Consider the following 25,224-nt stretch of genomic DNA (forward strand, 5'->3'; position numbering starts at 1 on the left):
TTATTTTTATACATTATCATCGTCATACAAAGATAGTTTTGATTTATACCGTTTTGTTCTAAATGACATCACATTATTCTGTTTACTAGCTTTAAACCTTTGGAATACTTCTTCATGTGCCAGAGAACTAAACTTCTTCTGCATTGCCATTATCTTAGTTTCCATAAGTTTCCTCCTTGGTACATGTTGTAGTGCTAATTCCCAATCTCCTGTTAATTTTAAATCTAAGAGAATTTCTACCATGTGATTTATGTTTAAATTTTTTTTTGCTCCTGGTGCCCATTCAAAATACCTATCTAGAGGTAATTTAGCCATTTTTATTCCATCCCTTTTAGCTTTTGCTAATGAAAATGGTTCATTATTCACCTAAAACAAATATAAATAGTGTTTGCATACTTTACTCCCTTTCTTTTTTTAATTTTTATTGAATAAAGGTAAAAAAGAATTACCTTGTCAACCATGCATCCAATTATATATACAGCATCATGATCAAAATCTGTTAATTCTTCACGGCAGTGTGGTGTAAGGTATACTAACTTGTGTTTGGGGAAAATATCTAAATAACTTTTTGTATGAATATTAATTGGCATCCATGGTGCTTCTAACGATGGAATGTTTGTTCTCAACTGTTTCATAAATTCACCTTCCAAGTCTACATTACACATGTGTATGTTAAATGGTTCTTTATGAATTCTGTTGTCTCCAAAAATAAGAGTCATTTGTTTGGCGGCATTTATAGCCTCCCGCCATGTCATGTGTTGTTCGTAAGAGCAGTCGATGACGACAGATTGCCCCCACATCATTGCTTGTAATGTTCTGAAAAAAAAAACTTTTATTTTGGTGGAAAAATACTTAATTTACTTATGGTAATAGTACATACATTGGTATATTTTACCTGTAGTTATCAAATTGGTTAATTGATGCATCACGAATGCGCAAAAACAATGACTGATGTTGCAGCCCATATAAAATGTCATCAGGATATTCTTTTACAAACTCTTCAATTTTTGATTCACGTTCCTCTCGTCTTGCTTTCTTTTTAGCCTAGTAATATTAAATAATATGATTAATTTGATTGAAATTAAATATGGTTAATTGTCACAATTTATTAAATGATAGCAACCAAAAACATTGCATTTTAAAAAAGAAATTTCCCATGAATTTTTACACGCATTTTGGGAATATATGATTATTATGGTATAAATACATCCACCTGATTAAACTGAGACGAAAGATTATTGAATAGTGATTTACTTTTTGATTTTCTTTTGCCATTTCTGTTTTCCATAGATAATTTAAGTACTTGGATCTTTGCTTTACACTGGCAAGTGACAATAAACGCTCCCAGTGGTTTATTTGTAAATCACTAGGCGCTTCACGACCATCTTGCCGCATAACTTCCACTTCTAACATTAATATTTTTAATTTTTTTTCTAACTCTGCATCTCCTTTGCATAATTCCCTAATAATTCCTGAAAAAGTTTTAAACTGTGAAATTTACTTTAAAATCTAAAAATGTCCATAAAAGTATTTTCAACAATATTTATAAATATTTATGAATTTCTTCAAATTTTTTACATAAAGTTATACAGGATGATTATTTATAGGTGTATTGTATATTATTTTATAGTGTATAATGATTTCAAGGTGTGAATGTATACCGCACATGCTGTCAAATAATAAAGTAGACCATATCCAAAAATCAATGTTTTCAGAAATAATAAATATTCTAATGACAATATAGTTAAAGGAAGTGTTTTTTTTTTCAATTCAGATTACTACATATTAAAATTAATTATTGTTTAGTATCTGTCCGTGCACTTTGTGCTGCCAAAAACTATTGTTAATTGCCAATTTGACTAAAAAAATAAGCTAATATAATAGATCAGAGTGATCACATTATATAGAGTGAAGGTGAGAAATAGATTTTATAACTTTTAGCTGAAAAATGAACTATAAATGCAAGCTTTAATGCCTATATCCAACTTTAATGACTGTAACTATAGAAAGGAGACAGAAAAAAATAGTAACTAATCTCCTTCAAACTTTCTAACGCTTAATAAGGTAGTATTATATTTTGGTACTGAAAAAATAAACAAATTTATGTGATGAGATGAATAAAATGTTGTGTTAATAATTCAACGTCTTGAGAGACCTAAGCTCAAAACAGAATGCAGAAATACTCTACAATGTATGAATGATTAGATATTATAATATACCTGATTCCTTATCCTCTTGAGTACTGCATAATCGTAAAACCGTTTTCCATTGTGTTTTGCTTATAATACATCGCCGAATATTAGGAGCAACACGCGAAGATCTAATATTTGAAATTAAAGATTTTATGCACTGCATAACTAGTTGTAGTAATACCACTTAAAAATCTTAAACATAAATCTTTTTGTTAATATTGCGAATAAATTATTTAATAGACTAAAATCAATGACAAATATTATTCTATAACCTTCAAAGTAAAACGGTAAATAAATTCTTTTGCTGCAAATGTCAAACTTATACTGTATTAATTTGATTTTTAAGAACACTGAAGAAAGTAACACTGTCCATAAAGCCGAATCGTTTTTATATAAACAATTTATTTAGCGATTACAGCTTCGCGACGACCCTCATCTAGTGCACATCGCAATAAATTGTTGTTTCTACTTAAATTCCTAATCAGATTAATTTTAAACATCAGTTACAATCTCTTGTGTTAATAGAGTAACCAGCAATGTAATTATAACATCAGTGATATAACAATTTGAAGTAAAAGTAAAGTTTTCGACCGATAAGTAATTTTAGTTACAGTAACAACTCTTGAAGTTTCGATAAAAGAAAATTTGTGAAAACATTTAGCCATGGTATATTGCTATGTCATGCTATGCTATAGTCATGAAATCAGGATTTTTTATAGTTTATTTAATTACATTAAAAAAAATGTAACCACTCTGTGTGTGTCTGATCTTATTTAACTTAAGTATTGCTCAAAAAGTTTAGTTTAGTCTAAAATCCATTTTAAAATAATGTGGTATTGGTAAATATAGTTCTTGTATACAAAACAGTATATTTGTAATATTAAGAAGAGAACAGAAGCAACTTTGCTTTTTGTGCTTCGTTGTAATTTTGGTTCATAACAACAGTAATGTCATAAACGAATAAAAGGCTTGTCAAGGTATTAGGTTGGATCTCGACCGAGATCTAGGAAGATTGGCAAAGATAAATTCTAGCTTACTATAAAATGTTTTTTTTTTATTTTTATGCTTATAGATAAACATAATTAATATAAGGACGTTAAACACTAAAGATCTTCTGTGGCTCTAGTATGTAAGATAAAGATTTCAATTACTTGTTAGAGATTTCGAAGATTTTATCTTTTACATGATTGCAACATTGCAACACTGTTAGTAGCTGGTCGGAAAGTTGTTTATGGAATATTTTAATACAAGACATTGTATAAAAAAAGTATTGAAAGTTCACATGTGAGCCTCGCGTAGTGTAAAGTATACGCTGATATTTTAGGAAGTTAAATAATTTTAATTCTTGTTATTTCATTGCTTTAACTAGTTCCAGACAGGTTAGTTTTTCTATGGTCAATTTATTTTATTATCTAAAAGAGGTTATTTCAATTTTGTATTAAATTTTATTTTCAATTTAAAATAAACTATGTTTAAAACATGTAAAATATTTTCATTCCAATTTCTTCAGTGTTTATTTTTTATATGCCTTTAAAATTTATTGAATCATTTCCATATATTTTATTATTACTTTTGTAAATATTTGTGTAAATGTACAATTACCTATTCATTTTGATTTTAGGTTCCACATCATGGCTATTTCTTTACTATTACGAAGTACTGTTATAAATGGGGCTCTATATTCGGCGGCAGCATTACGCTTTGCTTCAACACAGCAAGAAAAACGAGTTTATTTTGATGTAACTGCAGACGGAGAACCACTTGGTCGAATTGTTATGAAACTTAATACCAATGAAGTTCCTAAAACTGCTGAAAATTTTAGAGCATTATGTACAGGTGAAAAAGGATTTGGATATAAGGGATCTTCATTCCACAGGATTATTCCTAAATTCATGTGTCAGGGAGGTGACTTCACTAACCACAATGGCACTGGAGGAAAGTCTATTTATGGTCGCACATTTATGGATGAAAATTTCAAGTTACGGCATACTGGGCCAGGGATTTTGTCCATGGCTAATGCAGGACCAGACACAAATGGCTCTCAGTTCTTTATTACCACTGCAGCTACACCTTGGCTGGATAGAAAGCATGTTGTTTTTGGATCTGTAGTAGATGGGATGGATGTTGTTAAGAAGATGGAAACTTTAGGTTCTCAAAGTGGTAAACCTTCAAAGAAAGTTGTTATCACAGAATGTGGTGAGTTAGACTGAATGATAGTAGAACTAGCTTAGCAGTTTTGGTAGAATGTAGATAAGTACTGTTAGTTTGTAAATAGAAGTTACATATTACTTGTAGCATTTCAAAAACAAGTTTATTGTTGTGTTTGCTATTTTACAATATTTTAATTTCTAAAGGGGACATGGAAGAAGAAATTAAAGTTCATAATGCCCAGGAACATTAAAAAACAGACTACTATCTTCACCTCTGGGAATGAAGACATACATATTATATTTAAAAATAAAACATAATTTAAAATAAGTATGCAATTTTATTAATCACTAAATGCAACAAATAATGTTAGAGAATTGCTATCATTCCACCATTTAGTTGGTGAGAGACAACAATAAATACAGCTAAGTCAGTATCAAGTCTTAGGACCTATGTAATAAGGCATTTTTAGATAAAACACTCTCTTCATATCAAACTATTTCTCTCTTAACTAATATAAGACAATTTACATTGATGCTCTGTCTTTTTAATTTGTGATAAATATATTGCTTTAAAATTTTATTTTGATACTAAAAAAATATTTCTACTGTAATAGTAATTGAGTTCTTAATTTTATAACAGCATCTCTCAAATTGACATTTTTATCAAATAATAACTTTAAAGAACCTCTAGAACTGAAATCTATTCCTTGTTTTAATTTAATAAAATATTTAATATGGTAGTAGGCAAGAAATAAAAATAGGTAAAAGCAAAATGAGTTCAAAAATAAAATTAACTCTGAAGTTATGCAGTGAATATGCAAATAAATGTATATATATGAAATAAAATATTTCAGCTTATATCAAAAGTTCAATATCAATAATATTTTTAACTGCAGTTTAATTTCAGTTCATCCTTTTTGTACACCATTTAGTAGCAAGACTGTAACATGGAGGAAATAGTTTTCTCTATTGAAAAAATCAAATCGATCGGATAAACACAAAGCTCTTACTATTTGAGATCATAAAGGCTTCAAATACCATAATATAAAACTCTAACAGAGATACATTGGCAAATGAATTTTACATTAATTTTTAAATTTATTGGGAGATTCATTTATTTCCTGAACATGAACTTATGATTATTAATCCTTCTCAAAATGCAACACTTCATACACATAATGGTCTGTTTTGTTAATTACATTTGTTACCTATAAAATAAAGAGTAAAATCGAAACTATGGTTTGAATGCAAATAAAATTTTTTGCTAAGTATTTTCTATGGTCTTTTGTACTTTGAAAATAATAAAATCAGTTATTTCCTGTGTAATGTGCTAAATTATTGTAGGTCTTAGATTTAATTTGTGTTCATATTTTGCCATTTATAAATGTTAATGTAATATTTGCAAAATAATTGCCATTGGATATGTTCATATCAAAGTAAACATTTATCATGCTTAAAGTTTTCCTAGCAAAAGTTTGTATGTTCTGCCAAAAAACTTGTTGAATCAATGGAATTTAAAAATATTAAAATAACATTAATCATCAAATTTCCTTTCATGATATTAATTTCAGAAACAGATTAATTATTATTGGTTATGTTATAACTAAACAGAAATTTAAAAAAAAAAATTCATATGGTTTTGCAACTGGGATGTTTCTGTATTCCTATACTTTCCTTATTAGAAACATTTTCACTGCTATAGAAAAAAAAGTGAGAAAAAGATTTTTTCCTTTGTTTCAAAAATATAACGAAAATGTATGAAACATGACAACTTATTCCTGTAATATTCGTCAGTTAAGTACAATTGTTAAATTAGAGCATATTTCTTTACTCTTCATACAATCAGTGGACTTGATACTTTTTTTTTCAAATCATTTACTTTTAGGTAATTACTACAATCTTAGTGCCAAATACAAGCAGAAATACTACAAAAATAAATTCTAATACAAGGGCATGTGGTGTGTTTTTTATACTTAAACAGTCTTGTCATTAAGACATTTTCTATAATACAAACAATTTGCCTACAGTCCATGTTTAGGTATTAAATAATAATCTAGAACTATAACTGCGCTAAGCAAGTTTTTTTTGATACAAGCATTAAAGTAGCCTAGAGATATGATTTAAAGTCACATGTGGTCATATGTGTTGGTGTAATAGATGAAGTAATTTACAGAAATAATTCTTTTATAATTTTATGTGCTTAGGAAAGTGGTTATCTATACATTGCTGCTATTTGTAACAAGTTAAATTATTTCTTCTATTCACCACACTTTATAGGTGCGCATATAATATTTATTTATTAATAAGATTAGTTGCGGCACTGAACTAAAATTGATTTAATTTTGCTAAGAAGTTTTGTCTCACTCAATGACAGCTTTTACAAATAACAAGGACTCGCATAACATAGTCAAGTCCCAAGTGCAACATTGCACTTTAAAAGTCCTTGAAATGTAAACAATGGGAGACTATATATTGCACTAAATGCATTTTATTCGGCGTAGCGTCGTTTCAAACGCGCGGGTCGAGCTGTGCGGTGGGCAGCTGGTCTACGCTGCGGCCCTTTTGCATCTGCAAGCTAAGCTCATTGGGCTCCATCGTGATGTGGTGCGAGGAAGTTCGTTTGTGCCGCGTCTCGGGCGGCTTGAAGTCTTTGGAGCTTGTCCGCCGGTGCCTAAGCACGCCGCCGCTTTCTATGAGTCGCTTGCTCTCCTCGTCGACGCATTTGGGTAGGGGGAGTACGGTGAGATCGAGGCTCTCCATGCTTTTGATGGCGAGCTGTTTGAGCTGGTCGAGGCTGAGGTCGCGTGAGTCGGAGCGCGAGTGCTTGCAGTCGCGCGAGTTGTTGCGAGAGTGCGTGAAGTCTCGTGAGACGGACCGTGGGAAGGCGTCGCGCGAGTGCCGCGAATCGCTGCGCACGGGCCGGGCGGAGCGCTCGGGCTCCTCGGCGGAGTGGTGCCGACCGCGTGGCTCCAGCTGGATCGTCTTGGAGTCGTTGCGCAGGTGCCGAGAGGCGACCAGGACGCGCGAGTTCTTGGCGGGTCGCGTGTGCGAGTCGTGCGAGTACTGCGACTCTGTGCGGTGGATCTTATGCTTAAGGTCGTCGTGCGGCGCTGCCTCGAGAGGCGTGCTGGTGGCCGAGCTGTGCCCTGACGTTATGGCCGAACGGAAGCCGCTTGCGTTTTCCGCCGACGGCAACTCTTCAAATACTACAACAAATTATGGTTAAAGAGCATTTTCTTAACTATTAATGAAGTTGTATTTTTTCCCCTCTCAGACAAGTGCGAATTTTATCTAAGTTAATTTCATGTTTTTATTTGTTGAATATTATATAGTGTTAATATATAAATAATATACATATCTGGTCTAAATACATCCATTGACGTCTTATGGCGGAAATGATGATTATGGAAATAAATGTGTATTTGTCTTTTTGAGTACAATATACATTTATGATATTCTAAATCATATTGTACATCATACACATCCACTGCCCACTGCTTTTCCTTTTTCTGTTTCCTTATTATCGTTGTGTATCTTTTGTACTTGTTGATGATATAATTCAATTTTTCTTTTTATTATGTGTACAATAGATGAGTGAATAATTTACCGAAATAGCATTAAATCGTTTTTCTGTACTATTGTTACAATTACTTAAATTTAATTCCTAATTAAGGAAACTTATTAAAACGTACATTTGTCCAGACTGATAATTGAGCCGGCTATGTCCTTTTGCGGGTCCAGCGGCGCGGTGGTTTCCAAATGTCTGCGTCTGCGAACTAGCCACCAGTCCGCGAGGAATATGCCAAGCGCTACTATTTTGATGCCGCCGCACAGTCCGACGTACCTAATGAAAATAAAGAAAATATGTTAAAAAGGTATACAAAATCAATAATACATTGAAACAAATCATGTGGAACAAACGAAGTACATTAAAGAAATAGGTAGGACTTAATATAAATGATTTCTCTTACGAATAATAATAAACAGTAATAATTTCTTTTAACAAATGACTTAATAATTTTATTGTAAAATTTCATGTACTTTTAAGAAACGAAATTGCACAAGTGACGCAAAAATGTTTGTAAAGCGTAGAAATGACAGGTTTCGTAAACGAAATTGTTTCAATAAGTGCAAAAGCTGCTTTTCCAACCGTAACACAGTTTATGTGGAGGCAAAAATGGTTTTATAGGTTTTGGTCCAGTCATTTTATAACAATCGCATAATGATGTAAACAAGGTGAATAACAACTGAATCTATCAAATGGAGTTATGTACACAGAAAGAACCAAAAACTAATAATTTACTTTCTCTAAAAATGAAGTTAGGTTAGGTTAGAAGTGCGTTAGGTTTGGTTATGTCATTGAAGTGCTAATGGGCAGTTTACATCCCAGAGTGTAAATGGCTTCTCGGGCGTCGAGGTTCTGTAGTAAAGAACAAAGACCAATGGTGGACAGACGACCTTGTCAAGTTCGTCGGAAGACGATACAGACCGCTTTGAACCGGTCCTATTGGAAATCTATGTGTCCTACAGTGTACAGTGGAAGGCTGAAATGATGACGATGATGACATGTCATTGGGCTCAAAAGATTTTCCTGATTATTTCGATCCCAGCCATTCGGTTCCATTTTACTACTCACTATGAAGAATGTTATCTCTTAACCTTATTGAAATATTTACCCGTTTTTTTATTCATTAAAAACTCCGTTCCCTTATCTTAAATCATGCGGCTTGAATTTTGTTTGCATAATTACGACAAATTATCTCTCTTCCGTGTTTGATGATTTTTGTGTAATCGATTACTGGGTACATACCTATATCGAAATTGTTCGATGTCATAGAGTAAACAGCGGCCGCCTTTCTCTCCGCTACACGACTGCTTCCACAAAAGGCAAGTAGAGTCGATGAGGTTGCCGAATACGATGGGCGCCGGAATGTAACCGAACAGCCTGAATATAACGAACTGCATGCCCAGAGCGAAGGATCTTTCTTCTTCACTCACGGATCTGAAAGCAATTTATTTTTAATATTACACAATTTGTAAATTAAACAACGCAACTAATACCAACAGAAGAATGACGAATATCATATCTGCATTTTATTTAATATTATTCAGATTTAGACAACGACCTTAGAATGATCGTCGCAAGATGCAGCAATCGACGTCATACGGCTAAAACGATGATGATGAGGAGTGCTATCAGGAGAGATTGAGTTACCAATTCAGAGTTATAAATTCATTCCTGTGAAAATACTGATGGATCTACTTTGTAATCCTAATATGACATAATTAAATAATATATTTTTCTTTGAAGTATCCATTGCACTGGTTTCATAAAATATCACAAATGATAAAAATTGAGAAGGTGAAATTTGGATTATTATTACAGTTGTTTATTATTTATTTGAATGTTTTTAGGTAAAGAAAGGATAGGTCTAAGGTATTAAAAAAAAATTATTTTAAGAGTGCTAAGTCTCTTGGCCAGTTAAGTATGCAATAATTTCTTTATGTACTAGTAAGAAAGATGTTAGGTTTTGTGAATAAGGAACTGAACTGTACCTGAGCACGATCATAAGCAGCGGCATCTGCGTGACGGCGACGACGAAGGTCATAAAGAAGAGCAGCACGAGGAAGGGGAAGATGGTTGTGCAGGGCGGGTTGCAGGCGCCCGCCGTGGCCACGGGCACCACCGTCACGTCACCGAATTGCGCCGTGAGCGCTGACGCCGACGCGCCGCTCACCAGCGGCCCGCGCGCCGCCTCACGGCTGTTCTCGTGCACGCCTGAACATCACAGTCACTGATATACAGTGCCCTTAACACATACACCACACAGTCGTTTGAAAAACAAACTGCCTCGTCAGATTCGACGGCTCGGGTATCAAAGGGACTGCCAACCTACCATCATTCTAAATAGATACATTGCTGGAGGTTTTTTGGCCACTTTTTCTCCCAGTGCTAATGCTTTCCGAAGAGGTAATATGGCAGCTAGGTAATAGCAACCGACCAAGTCGAAGTTAGGCCTTCTCGGGTGCCCTTGTGTATTAATGGTGAGAGGGTATTATCGACATAATAGATTTGATAACATTTTTAATCAATAAAAAATGGTGTTAAAAAATTAACTAGACATTTTCCCAAAACACTGTTTTAAAGAAGTAATAATGAAACCGTATTTATAAAACACAATTATTTATAGTACACAACCGTATTTATAGTACACAAGTATTTATAAAAGGAACGATTTGGTCCGTTATCAATGATCTGTTACTTTTTTGTTGTTATAACCGCCCGCTATTAGCAGCTGTTTTTTGGTTTTTAAAGCTGCTTATATAATTCCTTGACAGTAGTGCACCATTATTCAAAAACTGACATTTGTCGCGAGTGGCAATTAAATTTGTATTTAAAATGTGTGCAAAAAAACAAATAACTTTTTTACAGTAATTTTATTTAGTCAAAACTTATGAAAGAAAGTGCAGAATATGTTTTAAATATAAATATTCAAAGTTTAACATAGTTTCCTTCTCTTGAAAATTCCTTAAAATTGGACGAATAATCTTAGTAACACCTTCAGATGGTGGTTAGTTAATACTGATTGGAATTTTGATTTGATGAATTTTAAAGTAAAATAAAATGATTTACATAAGTACGTTGTTCCAGATATTTAAAAATTCGATAAACAATGAAAACCAATAATGGTTTTCCAAAGAGCAGCAGGTTGGCTTCCCCTGTTCTAATCTGTTCCGGAAATTATATGCCTTTCTTACGTATTCTCACAGACATAAGTCATAGATAAGTGTTCTGTGTAATTGCTTAGTGCATAGGTGTTTGTACTTACAAGCACAGTTGGTGAAATTAGAGCGTGAAGAGAAGGCAGCGCAGCCCGCGTGGCAGGGCGAGAAGTATGTGAGGCCGTTGTTCCCGCAGACAGGCTCCATGTCTGTCTCAGTACACAAGCAGTTGAAATTGCACGCCGCCGTTAGATTGACCTTAAACGGCTCCAGATTACTGCAAGGTACATCACATTATTATTAAAAATATATTTATTTATTTTATTCAGATAAGAACTTTCATATATCAATGTGAAATCTCAGAAAAACAATAAATAAAAAACAAGTGTCACTTATTTTTATTTTATATAGCGTTTAATGTACTTTCTCTTACATTTTTGTTACAGTAAGTATACTTTTGTAAACGACGGACAAAAAATCATGCAATGGTGGTAATGGTAAATGGTAGTAATTTGAAATAAAATACCACTTTTTGTCAAAATATGTACGTACTTAGAATTATTACTACATCCAACTTTAATCAATTATATAAGCAAGTGAAATAGTTTTTTAATTGATTTTCTGGATGACGTGACTTACAGGATACCCTGTGTTTTCAATTAAATAAATTCAAATGAGATAGTTTACATACCTATTATTTGTATATGGAATAGTAGTTCCAGCCATTTTTATATTATCGCAGCCCAGGAAGAATAGAAGAGCGTAACACGAGAGACAAATCGTGTTAGATATCAGCACGAACTGTACGGCGCCTTTCGGTCTAAGTTCTAGCCTTTTCAAGAGACATCCTCCCATGAATATGCCAATGCACGCACCAGGAATTGCTATGGAACCTGTTGAATCGAGAATTAAATATAAATCTAATAATAATTTTAATCATCTAAAAGTATCGAATGTAAGAAAAACAATACTGAAATAGATTTTAAAATGACTTTTTTAATGTAAATTAAAGAACATCAGAAGAGCCCAATGTGTTTATTCAACTTGAAGCAATGGGGGTTCGGAGAAGAGCCCAAAACAAAATAACTAGGGTGTTTCTATCACTTTACCAATATATTTAATATAGTAAAGTAAATCTTTCCCAAGCAAGTTTTTGTTTAAATGTTCTTATATTTATTGCACGATAATAACATTACATTTGAGTGTATTAAAGTGAAGTGGTACACAAAAAAAAATACTAATTTTATGAAACCAAGAGAAAGTTCAACTTCAAAGGGAACATTCGCCGAATCAACACTCGTATGTGCTGGAAAGCTCTGAAGCTCCTCACCTCCAAATTGCCGCAATGTCTGAAGACGAAGGACTTTGATCAATGTGTATTGCCAGTGATCAAAGAAGTGGGCGCTTACGTTGGGCCTTACAGGAAGTTAACTTGGGTCACTCAGAGAGTAAGGGAGATAGCTATGATCTATCGAATCAGAAATGAAGAAGTACGCAGGAAAACCAAAGTTACCGACGCCGCTAGAAAAATTGCTCGTCAGAAGTGACAGTGGGCGGGGCACAACGCTCGTGCAACTATTAGTCGTTGGGGCCGCAACGTTCTCTAGTGGCGACCATGAGCAGATAGACGCGGCGTGGTCAGGTACACCGCTAGACAGATCGATGACATAATTAAGGTCATGGGAAGTCGTTGAATGCGGTCAACGCAAGACCAATCATCGTGGCTATTTTGGAGAAGCCTTGCAGGGAGCGTTTATAGACTGAAAAGAAGAATAAATTATAATATATTATCAAGTAGTTACCGGTGAATACACTAGCTTGACTTTTTCCGAGGCTGAATTGTGTTTCAAGGTATTTGGGTAGGAAAACGACGAAGCCGGACACAATCATCAGCTCCATGCAGGCGCCGAGGCAGGTCACAACGTACACAGGGTTCTTGAGCAGACGCCACATTGACACCGGGATGTCTGGAAAAATATTTTTTAGTTACAAATTAAGGGTTCTAGGATGTCGACCAATAAGCGACGCACAACGTACTTGTTAAAGTCTTAAAGATGCTGGATGCAGGTCGCTTTCAACCAAGCCAGTTCAAGACTACTAGTGAACATCATGTTATGTATCGGTGATAATACGTATTTTTGGCACATACTGAAGAACGTTATTTAAAAGATATTGCAACTTCATTGTGTTATATATGTCTTGTGTAGTCATGACACTAAAGCAAGAATCGTGTATGGCTAAACATAAAAAAAATAATAATAACGTTACATACACAATAAAGTCATGTTCAAGAAATGGTTTTCCACTCTCTATGTTGCCATTGCACAAAATGAGTGCTACATCTATTATTAACTAAACGTGTTAAAATATATTTCAAAATAAAATTTCTGAAACAAGCTACTACCTTTTTTGTCTCTTGGAAAAATTCTATATTGAATATCATTCCGTTGCGGAGGTATAGAAACGAGAAGCCTACAGACGTGTGCAGAATTAATTTGCACGTCGTCGCGGGGACTGGATATACAAACGATGGGTCATCCAGGAGCGCGTTGTATATCTCTTCTAAGGGTTATTTACTACCTTCCTTATTCGACTGCAGAAATTCTTGATTTCATCTTGATGTCGATTCATAAGACAACCTCCTACGTAGTATGTATGTAATCCACTCGACACGTCAAATTCCTGAACCACTAAGCTATCATTGTGGACACAAATATTTGAAATTAAACATGAAAAAATCATTAACCTTTTATATCTTTCCCATATCCAGTGTCTTTAATGTCTGTCTGGGGTTTCGAAGGCGGTTTAGTAGATGATCCGCTAGCGGCGGCTGCTTTTTCCACGAGACGTATTTTTTCTTTTTCACGCACTAATACTTTCGGGAAAGAAAAGAAGGGGATGGCAACTAGGATTAAAAGCAAACCGCAGAGAAGAAATCCACCCCACCACATGCCTACCCATCGATGGTCACCTGGATCTGAAATAAAAATTAAATAATTTAAATATTTAGAAATTGTAGCAAACAAAACTATATTAATTAATTGACTGATAAGTTCGAAATCTTTGCGGCATTTAAAAATTCATGTTAATTTTAAAATAATCTTATTTTTAGTAAAATATTGGACAAACTATTAGTTTTCATAGACTTATGATGCAACGCAAAAAATACAAAAGTAATATGCATGTCAGTTACATTCCGATCTATTAACATAATTATTCCGTTATCACTAAGCTAAATAATAGAAGGAGAGAAAACTAAATTGTGTTCGCTCAACTTGATTTATTAGATTAATGAGGATATTTTAAAATTCACAGATTTCATAATTTTCGCGCATACATCAATTCACCTTCTACCTTATTCAGTATTCTAAAATTATACATAGGGTACATAAAAACTTACCAATAGAGATAATAGCACCAGAAAACGAGTCCATATGAAAAGAGAGCAAGTAAGCACCGAGTAGGAAGCCGAGAACAGGACCAAAGGCTGCCATGCTGTACATACACCCTATAAAAGATAATACAATTTATTTTTTATATTATTTTAGCTGAATATGTATGGTAGCACTAACTAAAGTTATTTCTAGAGAAGCTTATTTTACTGACTACCTTTCCTGTTATTTTCTCCTTATGTTGTGACTTATTCGTATCACAACATTTTCACTCGATTTAAGCATGTCTATTTCATATCCTTGGACGATGTTGGACGATAAATAAGACATTTGCATTTTTTTAATATCTTCTTTACTTCAACCGGTAGACGCTCACTGCAATGTATAGGCCTCCCCCAAAAACGGACAACGTCGGACGAGCAATTATTAATTGTTAATTCAAATTATGTCCGTGACTTTGGTACTTCTGCGGATTTATTCATTACTGATAAGATCTCGCAACGAAACTACGAGCATAGCTGTCTCCATTGCTCTATAGGTGAACTTGACTTTCTCAGAAAGCTTACAGACTAATAATAAATATTTAAATTCGAATAGGTTACGAGTATGCTACTATCAAGCTTCCACAGTAAAACTCCGAGCATTACCTTCTCTATTGCTATCTTGCCTAGCTTTTTTTAATGTACTTGGTAATAATTCTTAACGCTTGTTTGTTAGTTCCTCATATTATTAAATAAAAAGAAAGTTTACAGGAGTTTAAATATTTTTGTTTATGATTTAATATTAGAGAATATGTTGTACAACTTGTTAGTGTTTTAAGACAAAATAACAAGTTTAATTTAACTTTGAGTTACAAATTTTTAATATATATTTGATAAAGAGTGTACAGACTAATTTATTGAATATCTTTATTAAGCACATATTGATTCATCTTATGAAAAGAAGTGTCAATGACTATGCCTAAAAGTGACAACACCATTTCTAAAATAATACGTAGGCATGTTTTATTGTTAATCTATTAACCTATTGAACCAGTTTCGAAGCTCATTGAGGCTTATTAACAACACATTACCGACGTTTTATCACTTCTGCCCTGTTTTTAAATGTTTACTTGTATTTTGCGAATAAATAATTCAATTACATAACCATATCAGAAAGTGTTCGAGCCGTACAATCTCAGTGATATCACAAAAAAGTTTACATATGATAACTTGTATACGGACCTCGCGAATCTAATGTAGGTCACTTAGCGGTTTGCGCAGAACAGCGATACGTTTTTTTTGCACTTTCAACTATATGTTATAAAACAAAAAGTCTGCTACGATAGCGTGGTAAATGCTAATGCATAATACTTTGGATCGCTTTCAAATTTCGAAACATTTATATAATTGTGAAAAATTTTATCAGTTAAACAATCAAATTTTTTGTTTTTAATTCATGAATTATTAATGTTAAAAGCATATGCCTTGCAATAATATTTTTCTTTATAGGTTATTTAAATAAAAAGCGCGTGTTTGCAAATTAATAATAATAAATATTTTTTTTATTATCTTGTCCATGATTTTAATTGTCTGAGTATCAAATTTCTTTTTATATTAACAAAGTATATTATATATCGTTATATTTAAGTTATCTAAGTAACAGAAATTAACTGTATCACGTCTGTATTATTCTCAAAATAATATTTGACACTAACGACAATACACACTCAAAAACATAAAACAGTGTAACTTGCACTCTTGGAAATCAATTTACGAATTCACAATAGTAATAGTGAATGGGTTTTTTTTTTAACAAAGTGAAAAATATTGCAGAGTTATAATTAATTCGTATAAGGGTGCGGTTAGAACGTTACACAGTGGCTATTTCGTATTGGCGTCTTGAAAAAAAAAAAAAAAATGGAACGTCAAGTGAAAGCTGCGTGGTAATGTCAAGAGGCAGTACGAGCGGGGCTTTAAAGATCAAACCGCACCTGTGGAGCGCCCTACAGGAGCGTCATATTAAAAACCTTTGTTTCGTTATTGAAGTCTTATCGAGGAGGGTTTCTTTTTCTGATGGTACTCCTCTATAAATAATTATTTTTGTTTCATTAATTTAAAATTCCCTCTTTTTACATAAAGATAACATTTTTTTTCGTATTTACGCAAGGTTTTCACATAAAACTATGTCATCATTCTATTTAAGTAATTTAGTATGGTTTTAACTTGTACAATTTTCCTGTAATATACATTTCTAATATAAATTTATTTTTTTAATAATATATGTACTTGTATTTTCAATCATCATCATTATGGCCGTGGCAAGACATAGCCCTTGCTAAAGGACGCCACAATGACCGATCTTGCGCTGACTTCATGTACTGACTTCCCACGATTCTGACTATGTTATTGGTCCATTTATTAATCATAGACTTTTATAACTACAATAAGGTATATAAAGCGTTGGAAATAATTTAGTCAAAGTGTCAGTTGCGGCAGGTGAAAGTGCCGGGTCAAGGACGCGCTCTGAGTGAACTTTCTTGGCTAGAGACGCGTTGCGCCAGAACTAATCACTCACGTTATACCTAATAGCGCAAGCTTCACTTCGCTTTAGGCTGTGTTTCAAGCCGTGAAGCGTTCCGATCGAATCTAACGTACAATATTCGAAAAGAATGTCGACATCCTATGGCTGAAATGATGACGATGATAATGATTTGAAAAGTAAAAAAAAATATTAATAACACATGAAGTTTCTTTTTTATTATTTTGGTAACAATAATTCAAACATGGTATCAAATGAAGAAAATTAATTTTAAATTCGGTAACACAGATATAAAATATGCATATAAAAACGTTTAAAATGGCGTTAAATCATTGTCTATGATTATTAGAAACAATTTAATTAGTATTTTCCATTAAATTTTTATTTACATAATGTTCTTTTCAGATTATAAAATTTTGTAGGTTTATTTAAATTACAATAACATTCAGGTTTTTGAACCAACGAAGCTTTTCTCCAGTGTACCAAATTCTTTTGAAGACGCATTTTAAATACTGAAGATTTAAATTGAGAAAATCTGTCAAAAATGATGATACTTTATAATTTGTTTTTGTTTAGTAATAAATGTTAATTTCTAATAAAAATGCTGTATTTTGTAATAAACAAATGCCGTTCTAGAATTATTTAAAAAATTAATGTCGGAGTTTTTTTGTGATAATTTATTTACGTTCATTTAATTAAGCTACATATGAAGTAATACAGTGGCCCTATCGTGTTTATATGTATTATGATAATAATTCGAATCAATGTTTTATTTTAAAAAGTTAATGCTTTATATTACGTTTTTATGCACAAAAATTGGTAATTATTAACGAAGTCATTAAAATATCTCATCAACAACATATGTTTATTTATTCACCACTTCTTAAAGTAAATTAATAAATAAGATGATATTTTCTACCTGAATATTAATTAATTTTTGCTTCCAAATAGAATTTAAGACATAAAAACTAATTGCTAACTGTATTATACTCGTATTTTATTATTAGTGCAATATTAATGAACAGGTCTATCAATTGAGCTATTTTTCTTCATATTTTCAATAAGAAAATACACCACAGAATAACCTAAAAAAACTGTCCTTATTGGTCAAACATATATAAATTACATTTACGAAACAGAAACTAAACTATTTAGGAAATAGTATCATGTCTTTAGAAGTAATCGTTGTTTATTATTAAGACTTTAAATACGATACATTTTTTTATTAGGACAGACCAATAACTTTTAATAGCGCGAAGGCTATCGGAGCAGATAGTGTTGCATAACTTTACATGTAATTATTTGAAAATCTGAAATGATTGGTGATATTAACTTCAAGTACTGTTATGGGTCGTCGACCTGCATGCCGTGTGGTGCGGTTTATGGTATCGAAGGCGACGCACCGCACGGTACGCGATAGAGAGAAGGTCGTCGAAGGACATTCTGCCATGACATCTGCGTTGTACGTAATTCCGTTCATTTCGTTATACATTCGTAATATCAATACGCACGAAATCGATTCCTTAAATGTCCGTGAAATGTAATAGACATAAATGTCTTCATCGTCATCATTTCAGCGGTAAGATGTCTACTGCTAGACATAGGCCACCCCAATAGATTTCCACTAGGACCGATTGGAAGCGGCCTGCATCCAGCGTCTTCCGATGACTATCTAACTTCCTACGCTGTGCTTGTCAGTCAGTCATCTTCACTCCAGAATTTCGAAACCTCAGGAGTCTTTTGCGCGCTATGTAGCGTGTCCTACCATTTCAAGTTGCTTTTGGCTTTATGAACTACTTTTATTTATTTACGGATCTTCTTATTCCTGATTTGACCTCGTAGAATAATCTCAAACATAGCCCGCTCTCCTTGGCTGGTTGCTCGACTGCGAACTTGTGCGATCAAAACTACGGAGCGTGTTACACTGAACTGACCGCAAATATTTACTGGTCATATATGTTGGCTGTAGACCTCCATCTTTTCGGAACTAAAGGACATTTATAGAGTAAACAGGAAAAATCAACAAAGAGCGAGAAAGGAGCGTTACGCTTGCCAGTCTGTATGTATTGCGTAATATTTTTTAAGCTAAATCGCGTAAATAAAATTGCAAAAATTAATTTCATATATTAATATTCAAACATATACAGCAAAAGGTTATTGAAATAATAAAAAGAGGTATTATCGCGATCACCGTTTGGGTTCATTATTAATGACCATATTAAACGTTATAGGCCATTAATGTACTTACTAGTGTATGTGGTATACTAAATCTGTTCACATTTAAAATTGTTAGGCATTTTTATATCATATCAAGGTTTAAACAGAAATTGTAATGGTCACTTAGTTCGCGCAATTTTATCCATTATAAATATTACTGTTCATCAGAAGTGATTACTAGTTTCTAAACCATGAGAAGAATCAAATGAGCTGTGCGGCAAAGGGAACCGGTTTATATAAATAAAATTGTATCATCAAATGTGTTTTTAAGCGCAAGAGTCGAGAATGGCTCGAAAAATTCGGTAATTTTTTTTTCTTATATATATATTCGCCAAAAAAAGGTTCTTATGAAGAGAAAAAAATCGTGAAAGCATGTCTTATTTTTCTTTAAATTACATAGTATTAATTAAAACACTTATCTCTGGCTGTAAAATATTTGACGTCGATTAAAAACCCGACTAGGATATAACGTATCAAAAATATTGTGTACCATGAAACATAACAATGTATATATATTCTACAATCAATTTCGTAAAAATAGAAATTTAAACAGAATACACATATATTTTTATTATTACTGCGACAGGTCGTATGAATCTTTTTATAATAATAGGTGGTAGCCCAGCGGTAAAAATTGAAACTTGTGAACGAAGGTAGCGGGTTTGATACCCGGGATACAATCTTATATAAATTGCACTTTCTGCATTGATTATGTAGTTTCACCACTGCTCATAAAAAAGTTTCCAGACGATGGGCAGCAGCATCCTCTGTGTACCGTAATACCACATTGCGATCGCCAGCCCGCCTACAAAATCGTGGTGATTATGGTATATCCCCCATAGATTTGTTTGGGCGTGGCCTGTACCTTACCGTGGGCGTTTCTTGGCTAAAACGACGGAGATGATGTACTGGTAAATAAGAAAGTAAAACTATCAGGACGTTTAACTGGAAGTAGCACAATGATCCGTTAATGAGAATGCGATAAAACAAATATGTTATCCTACTCGAGACAACTTTTACGGTCCTTTAGATATATTGCATGTAGTTAGTTTGTACGAATTGTAGGCGTAACGGTGATACTCATCTAAACAGCCTGTAGTAATAGATACTTAATAAAAGTAATTTTAGTTATTAGTAAACTTACCGATATACATGCTGGAGGATTCGGGGCGGACGTGGTCGTCGACGTACGTAGTGCCGAGGGTCAGTAGCGGAGAGCCGCCGCAGCCTAAGAGCAACTGTGCCACCACGAACACCATCACAGGCATAAACGTACTCGGAGAACTCTGTAGATAAATAAATGTAATTATAAACATTAGCTATGGTTTTGTAACTATTTTAGCATTTACTCATTCCGCGGGATTTAGGGTCGAGAGGAACGAGAATGTCTTAGCGTGAACTTCGTTTTTGCAACTTAGCAGTGATATTATTTGACGCAGTTGAAGATCTGGACTGCTTAAATCGTTTTATGATTACGACTGAAACTATAACTAATTGAAAAATATAAATTTTAGAGATTGCAAATTTAAATATCATTGATTCAATCTACGCTGTCCCATAAGTTATATCTGCCATGCTATGGATGACAAAAGTGGTTATTTTTTATAAATGTATATCCTAATCTACTAGCATCAGTTTCAATCGTACTACTTCTTAGAAACGTACATTTAGTTGGCGATTAATTCTGTTTTGAATTTTCTTTACACCGCTGAATATGATGAGCCAAAAGAAACATAATAAACCCATCTTAAACTAAAACTGTCGTGTATTCATTACGGATGGAAATGAGAGAACTTCTAAGTGAATACATAAGTTAAGACCTGAATATTAAAATTTACATGTAAGTAGGTAGGGTGTCGGGTACACCTACTCATGCATTTTTGTATTATGCATATAATTGAAATTTGAACAAAAAGGTAGTTTTTATCAAATATAAACTAATAAAAAACATCAAAACCATTTTTCAGAAACCTGCACGTGGATATAATTTAACAAATTTTCAAGGCGATTGGATGTATTGTTTTTGATTCTATCTAGTACAGACAGGCAGATATATATTCATTTCTATGTATAGATTTTTATTTAAGTACCTATATTTAAACATTTGACGTGATAATTAGTATGTAAATAAATTACCACCGCAATAGAATTTACAGAGAAAATAAATAGTAGTTCGAATAAATTTAGACAACTAACAGTAAAAGTTTCGGCGCTACCGCAATCACCTCGCGCACTACCCCAATGCGGCATTAAACATGCATCTAAAATTAATTTCGCCAATGCAGTCTTCAACGATGTTCTATATTCAGTTAGCTGCAACGATTCCATTAAGATACGGTTTTTCTCATACCGATAGCGCAAATGTGTCCTCACATTTTCTAACAAGTACTCGTGCATAATTTTTTACTTATTACATTTGATAGACCGTTGCACTTTAAGTTTGATGGCTTGATACGCCCAGCAGTTACTTTTTGTGCCCACTTGTACATAACAGAAAAAGAGTAACTGTCAGCAATAAAGGCAAGTCTCATGACGTTCAAAGTAGGTATCGTCGTTTCAACCCATGGACGCCCAATGCAAGGCATTGGCCTTTTCCACAGATATCTAAGAGGTATATACCATAATCGCCGCGCTTGGCAGGCGTGTTGGCAATCCCAGTGTGATATTATGGTACATAGAAGACGATGATGCCCATCCACTGGAAACTTGTTTGTGAGCAATGGCAATCCTATCCTAAATAATGCGTGCACAAAGTGTTAATTATAATATATACATACATACATACATACTTATATATATAGTATATCGCAGGAATTGAACGCGAACCCTTACGGTCGAGTCTCGGTGCTCTACCGCTGGGGTACATCATTTTTGTCGATAAATAAATAAGAACAACGTTCTTTATAGGATGGATATTATAGTTAGGCCTTAAAGCCTCCTTCTGTGAGACCATAACGGTTCTAAGGGAGGCGCAGTCTAACGGGTTAAACAAAAATGAGGTGCCGTTCAGTGACAAAGTCGAGAATTGAGATGATTGCTCTCTGTCACAAACGATGTCTTCAGAGTTGCGGGTAAGTAATGCGGTGCAATAAGATTGTTAGGCAACTTTGAATTTCACCAACACCTATTTATAAATTTATAGATGACTCAAAGGGTCCTGTGAGACTATTTTAAAAAGAAAGTGACAAGAATTTATAAAATCGATTATTGTTTAAAGAATGTTGGTTGTTATAAAAAGCTAGTTAATAGTAATGTATATTTTTGACGCTGCATTCCTTTGTAAATAATAATAATGCCTGAATCAATCCGTATATAACATATTTTTACGGCGCTAGTTACATATTATATTAGATCGCCAATTATCGGTTTAAAAAATTAAAACATTTCATATATTATGATAGTACTTATAAATTTATGAGAGTATATTTTTAAAACTATTATATTTGACGTAGGAACTGACGTTATGATACCACTTATAAAATAGACTTACTTAATGCTTATAATATTGATGTAGAACTTATGCAATAATACTATATAGATTACGGTATATATAGATTAATGACATAGTAAAAGCGAGAAATTTATAGAATGGTTTCATTCTATACATTTTTCGTCTTAACATAGTATAAAATAAATACCATGCACTTCTAGAGCGTTGTAATTTAAAATATTTGTAATTGAAAATGTCAAATATCATATCAAAAAGACACTCGCAACACACGCACATTTAAACCTTTCCGTTCGGAACAACTAAGTAATGTATATATGAATTTAAAGATTAAATATTGTGTCTATTTATCATTTGCAGTTTTTTTTGCGTGTGTCTACTTTGAAAGGTTAAACTACCATAACTGTATTGTGTTAAATAAATATATTACCATTATAAATTAAATACTACATGAATTTTTGCATAATTGCAACGGCTACAACGATACCTAAGATTAATGTTAATAATATGTGTTATAAACGGTGAAAATAGTTTTTAGAATCCAGCAACTGTATTCTTACTTTGATGCAGTTGTCGGGGCGTAAATTGCTGGGCGGAAGTCCCTGCGATAGTCTGCCCAGTCCACCCATGTCTTGTTCGAGTGCTCGCGGTAGTCGGCAAATGTTGTCGTCTGATTTATTATTCGCCAACATCTCACTATTAGCCTCCGCTATGAAATGCGGCACCACGAACACCAACGATCCGATACCCATTATTACAGCGCCTGAACAAAAAGTGTAACTTATTAAAAATGAAGCAGAATCTTCTCTTTGTAGTCGTTTGGGACTGCAGCTTTAATTGGAAATCCACCATCGTTTGAGATATCAGTTTCTCTCGGGATTTAAAGGAACGTTGTAGAGAGACGAAAATTAATCTTTGAGTTCTAAATCGCGGCCTCAAATTATTTTTACTAAACAATTTTATCGGTAGTACATATTAATTACATTTTTTCTCTTGGAAAGTGGAATTGTACACAGTAATTAAATGAAATCGTTTTTTTAAAAAACCATTAAACGGAAATATTTTATAAGCATTACGTTTATTAGATACCTTAATGGAATCTAAATGAGTTTTTCTTTACATAAAATAAAATTCTGTAAGCATATCTCACCGACTGCTATCCAAACTGGTATGTGCCTTCTGCTACCGAGATATGAGACAAAGATCACAGTGATAACGTTGCCGATCTCGTAACTGCTCGCTATGAGCCCCGACAGACTCGACGGAATCTCGAATCGTTTCTCAATTGTCGTAATCACAGAATTTATATATCCGGAGCTCAACGCTTGTTGAAGCGTCACTAGGAACGAAAGGAAAAATACAAATACCTGAAACACAAAAACGACAAATTAACATTAAAATTAATATCGTGGCGACGTCACAAACTGATAGGTTATTTTTTCGAAATTTCATTTTCCGTCAAATACTATAAAAAGAAATAAATTTCATTTTGTAACCTTTGCTTAGATTTTTGGTTCTTTTTAAAACGTCATAATTGTTTTAATTATTTTCATTTCTCACAATTAAAAAAATGAACTTTCTTCACTTTTACCCAAAAGGCAGTGGCGGAGAGGAAGTACAAAAAAGGTGGACCTTAAAGAACTAGTGTGTTCCTAAAAGAAAAAAATGAAAACATTTTTGTCACTTTTTTCTTTTAGGAACTCATTTGTGGTTATATTTCAACAATTTTAATTTATTGCATTGTCATTATTGTTATTATGCTTTCAATAATACGAGATTAAGATAATTCTTTTTTTTAAATATGATTCATTACATTAATTTATCCATAGTAATTACTACTATAAAAATAGACGTAATTGTCATAGGGCGCCGCCCCACCGACAATAGCGTGCTAGGGGCAATATACAAAGTACCATTGAGTAATTCTGTGGGTTTTTTTCAGTTTATCAATACACAGGGTGTATTTAAAGCAACAACTATTAAGTATTAAATTGAAAAAAGAAATTTCTCGCTTATAACCATTAAAAAAAATTAAACCAAAGTATCAAAAACTAACGTACTATTTTAAATATTCGTAAAGTTAAATAATACCTTAAAAATTAAAGTTAAACCGGTATTAACTGTCATAATGTAATTTAAAATTTGAATATGAAACGTAAGGGTGTGACTTACTTTAATACTAGAAAATCTCTGGATAAATAACGGTCTCCAGGACAGGATACCGCAGTCACGTGCGTCATGAGGAATGTCTAGAATTTCTGGGAACAACTGGTGGGGCTTTTCTTTCTCTCTCTCCCGATCTCTGTAACAATTATTCTATCAATAATTATCCTTTTACCTTTAACAAGTAGAATAAATAAAAATAAAAATTTTAGCATCTATTTAATTGAATTTATGCCAATGTTGAACATGATTTTGCCCGTCTAACGGAAAATAACTATTTTCTTTTAGTTTAAATGAGTATAAAAGTGTTTGACAATGTTTATTTTGTATTTTCATCGAAACAAACAGCTCTTATATTAACAAATAAAAATTGTTAATTTATCGCTGGTTTTGAAAATTTATGTTGACAAACCATAGGC

At 33.1% G+C, this 25,224-nt stretch overlaps 3 protein-coding genes across 4 annotated transcripts in view; 1 reads left to right on the forward strand and 2 right to left on the reverse strand.

Annotated features, from left to right (window-relative positions):
* Window positions 1-6: 6 nt before the first annotated feature.
* rswl (roswell) lies at window positions 7-2,474 on the reverse strand. Its single transcript, XM_068770658.1, has 5 exons — window positions 2,220-2,474; window positions 1,255-1,472; window positions 896-1,044; window positions 450-816; window positions 7-366 (listed from the first exon to the last, which is right to left on the reverse strand). Exons 1-5 carry the CDS (start codon window positions 2,353-2,355, stop codon window positions 7-9), a joined length of 1,230 nt encoding a protein of 409 aa, XP_068626759.1. The 5' UTR covers window positions 2,356-2,474.
* A 942-nt stretch (window positions 2,475-3,416) lies between these two features.
* LOC137927091 (peptidyl-prolyl cis-trans isomerase-like) lies at window positions 3,417-5,095 on the forward strand. 2 transcript variants are annotated; one of them, XM_068770873.1, is made up of 3 exons: window positions 3,417-3,571; window positions 3,814-4,388; window positions 4,547-5,095. In XM_068770873.1, the coding sequence occupies exons 2-3, from the start codon at window positions 3,824-3,826 to the stop codon at window positions 4,591-4,593; spliced, it is 612 nt and encodes a 203-aa protein (XP_068626974.1). In that variant the 5' UTR covers window positions 3,417-3,571; window positions 3,814-3,823; the 3' UTR covers window positions 4,594-5,095. The 2 variants fall into 2 exon arrangements, with proteins under 2 accessions (XP_068626974.1, XP_068626975.1); XM_068770874.1 differs by having other exon boundaries at window positions 3,421-3,571; window positions 3,814-5,090.
* Window positions 4,661-25,224, reverse strand: part of Oatp30B (Organic anion transporting polypeptide 30B) — a 70,500-nt gene continuing 49,936 nt past the window's right edge. The window contains exons 5-17 of the mRNA XM_068770871.1: window positions 24,815-24,944; window positions 23,793-24,009; window positions 23,203-23,405; window positions 20,339-20,480; window positions 14,466-14,573; window positions 13,812-14,042; window positions 12,868-13,032; window positions 11,757-11,958; window positions 11,173-11,342; window positions 9,899-10,121; window positions 9,153-9,344; window positions 8,035-8,186; window positions 4,661-7,548 (exon numbers count right to left, since the gene is read on the reverse strand). Of these exons, the coding sequence (XP_068626972.1) occupies window positions 6,851-7,548; window positions 8,035-8,186; window positions 9,153-9,344; window positions 9,899-10,121; window positions 11,173-11,342; window positions 11,757-11,958; window positions 12,868-13,032; window positions 13,812-14,042; window positions 14,466-14,573; window positions 20,339-20,480; window positions 23,203-23,405; window positions 23,793-24,009; window positions 24,815-24,944 (2,833 nt within the window). The 3' untranslated portion in view covers window positions 4,661-6,850. The remainder of the gene's footprint in view (window positions 7,549-8,034; window positions 8,187-9,152; window positions 9,345-9,898; window positions 10,122-11,172; window positions 11,343-11,756; window positions 11,959-12,867; window positions 13,033-13,811; window positions 14,043-14,465; window positions 14,574-20,338; window positions 20,481-23,202; window positions 23,406-23,792; window positions 24,010-24,814; window positions 24,945-25,224) is intronic.

This window comes from Battus philenor, unplaced genomic scaffold, assembly GCF_028537555.1.
Source record: "Battus philenor isolate CCGP_79_NKW_IND1 unplaced genomic scaffold, ilBatPhil1.0.hap1 SCAF_3, whole genome shotgun sequence".
NCBI lineage: Eukaryota > Metazoa > Arthropoda > Insecta > Lepidoptera > Papilionidae > Battus > Battus philenor.

Bases quoted from the DNA above. Each gene is read 5' to 3' on its own strand.
- rswl (XM_068770658.1), bottom strand. From the start codon at position 2,355: ATGCAGTGCATAAAATCTTTAATTTCAAATATTAGATCTTCGCGTGTT. The intron at 1,045-1,254 runs GTAAATCACTAT...TAATATTACTAG, and splicing joins TGGCAAAAGAAAATCAAAAA to GCTAAAAAGAAAGCAAGACG. The intron at 817-895 runs GTAAAATATACC...TTTTTTTTTCAG, and splicing joins AACCAATTTGATAACTACAG to AACATTACAAGCAATGATGT.
- LOC137927091 (XM_068770873.1), top strand. From the start codon at position 3,824: ATGGCTATTTCTTTACTATTACGAAGTACTGTTATAAATGGGGCTCTA. The intron at 4,389-4,546 runs GTGAGTTAGACT...TAATTTCTAAAG, and splicing joins AGTTGTTATCACAGAATGTG to GGGACATGGAAGAAGAAATT.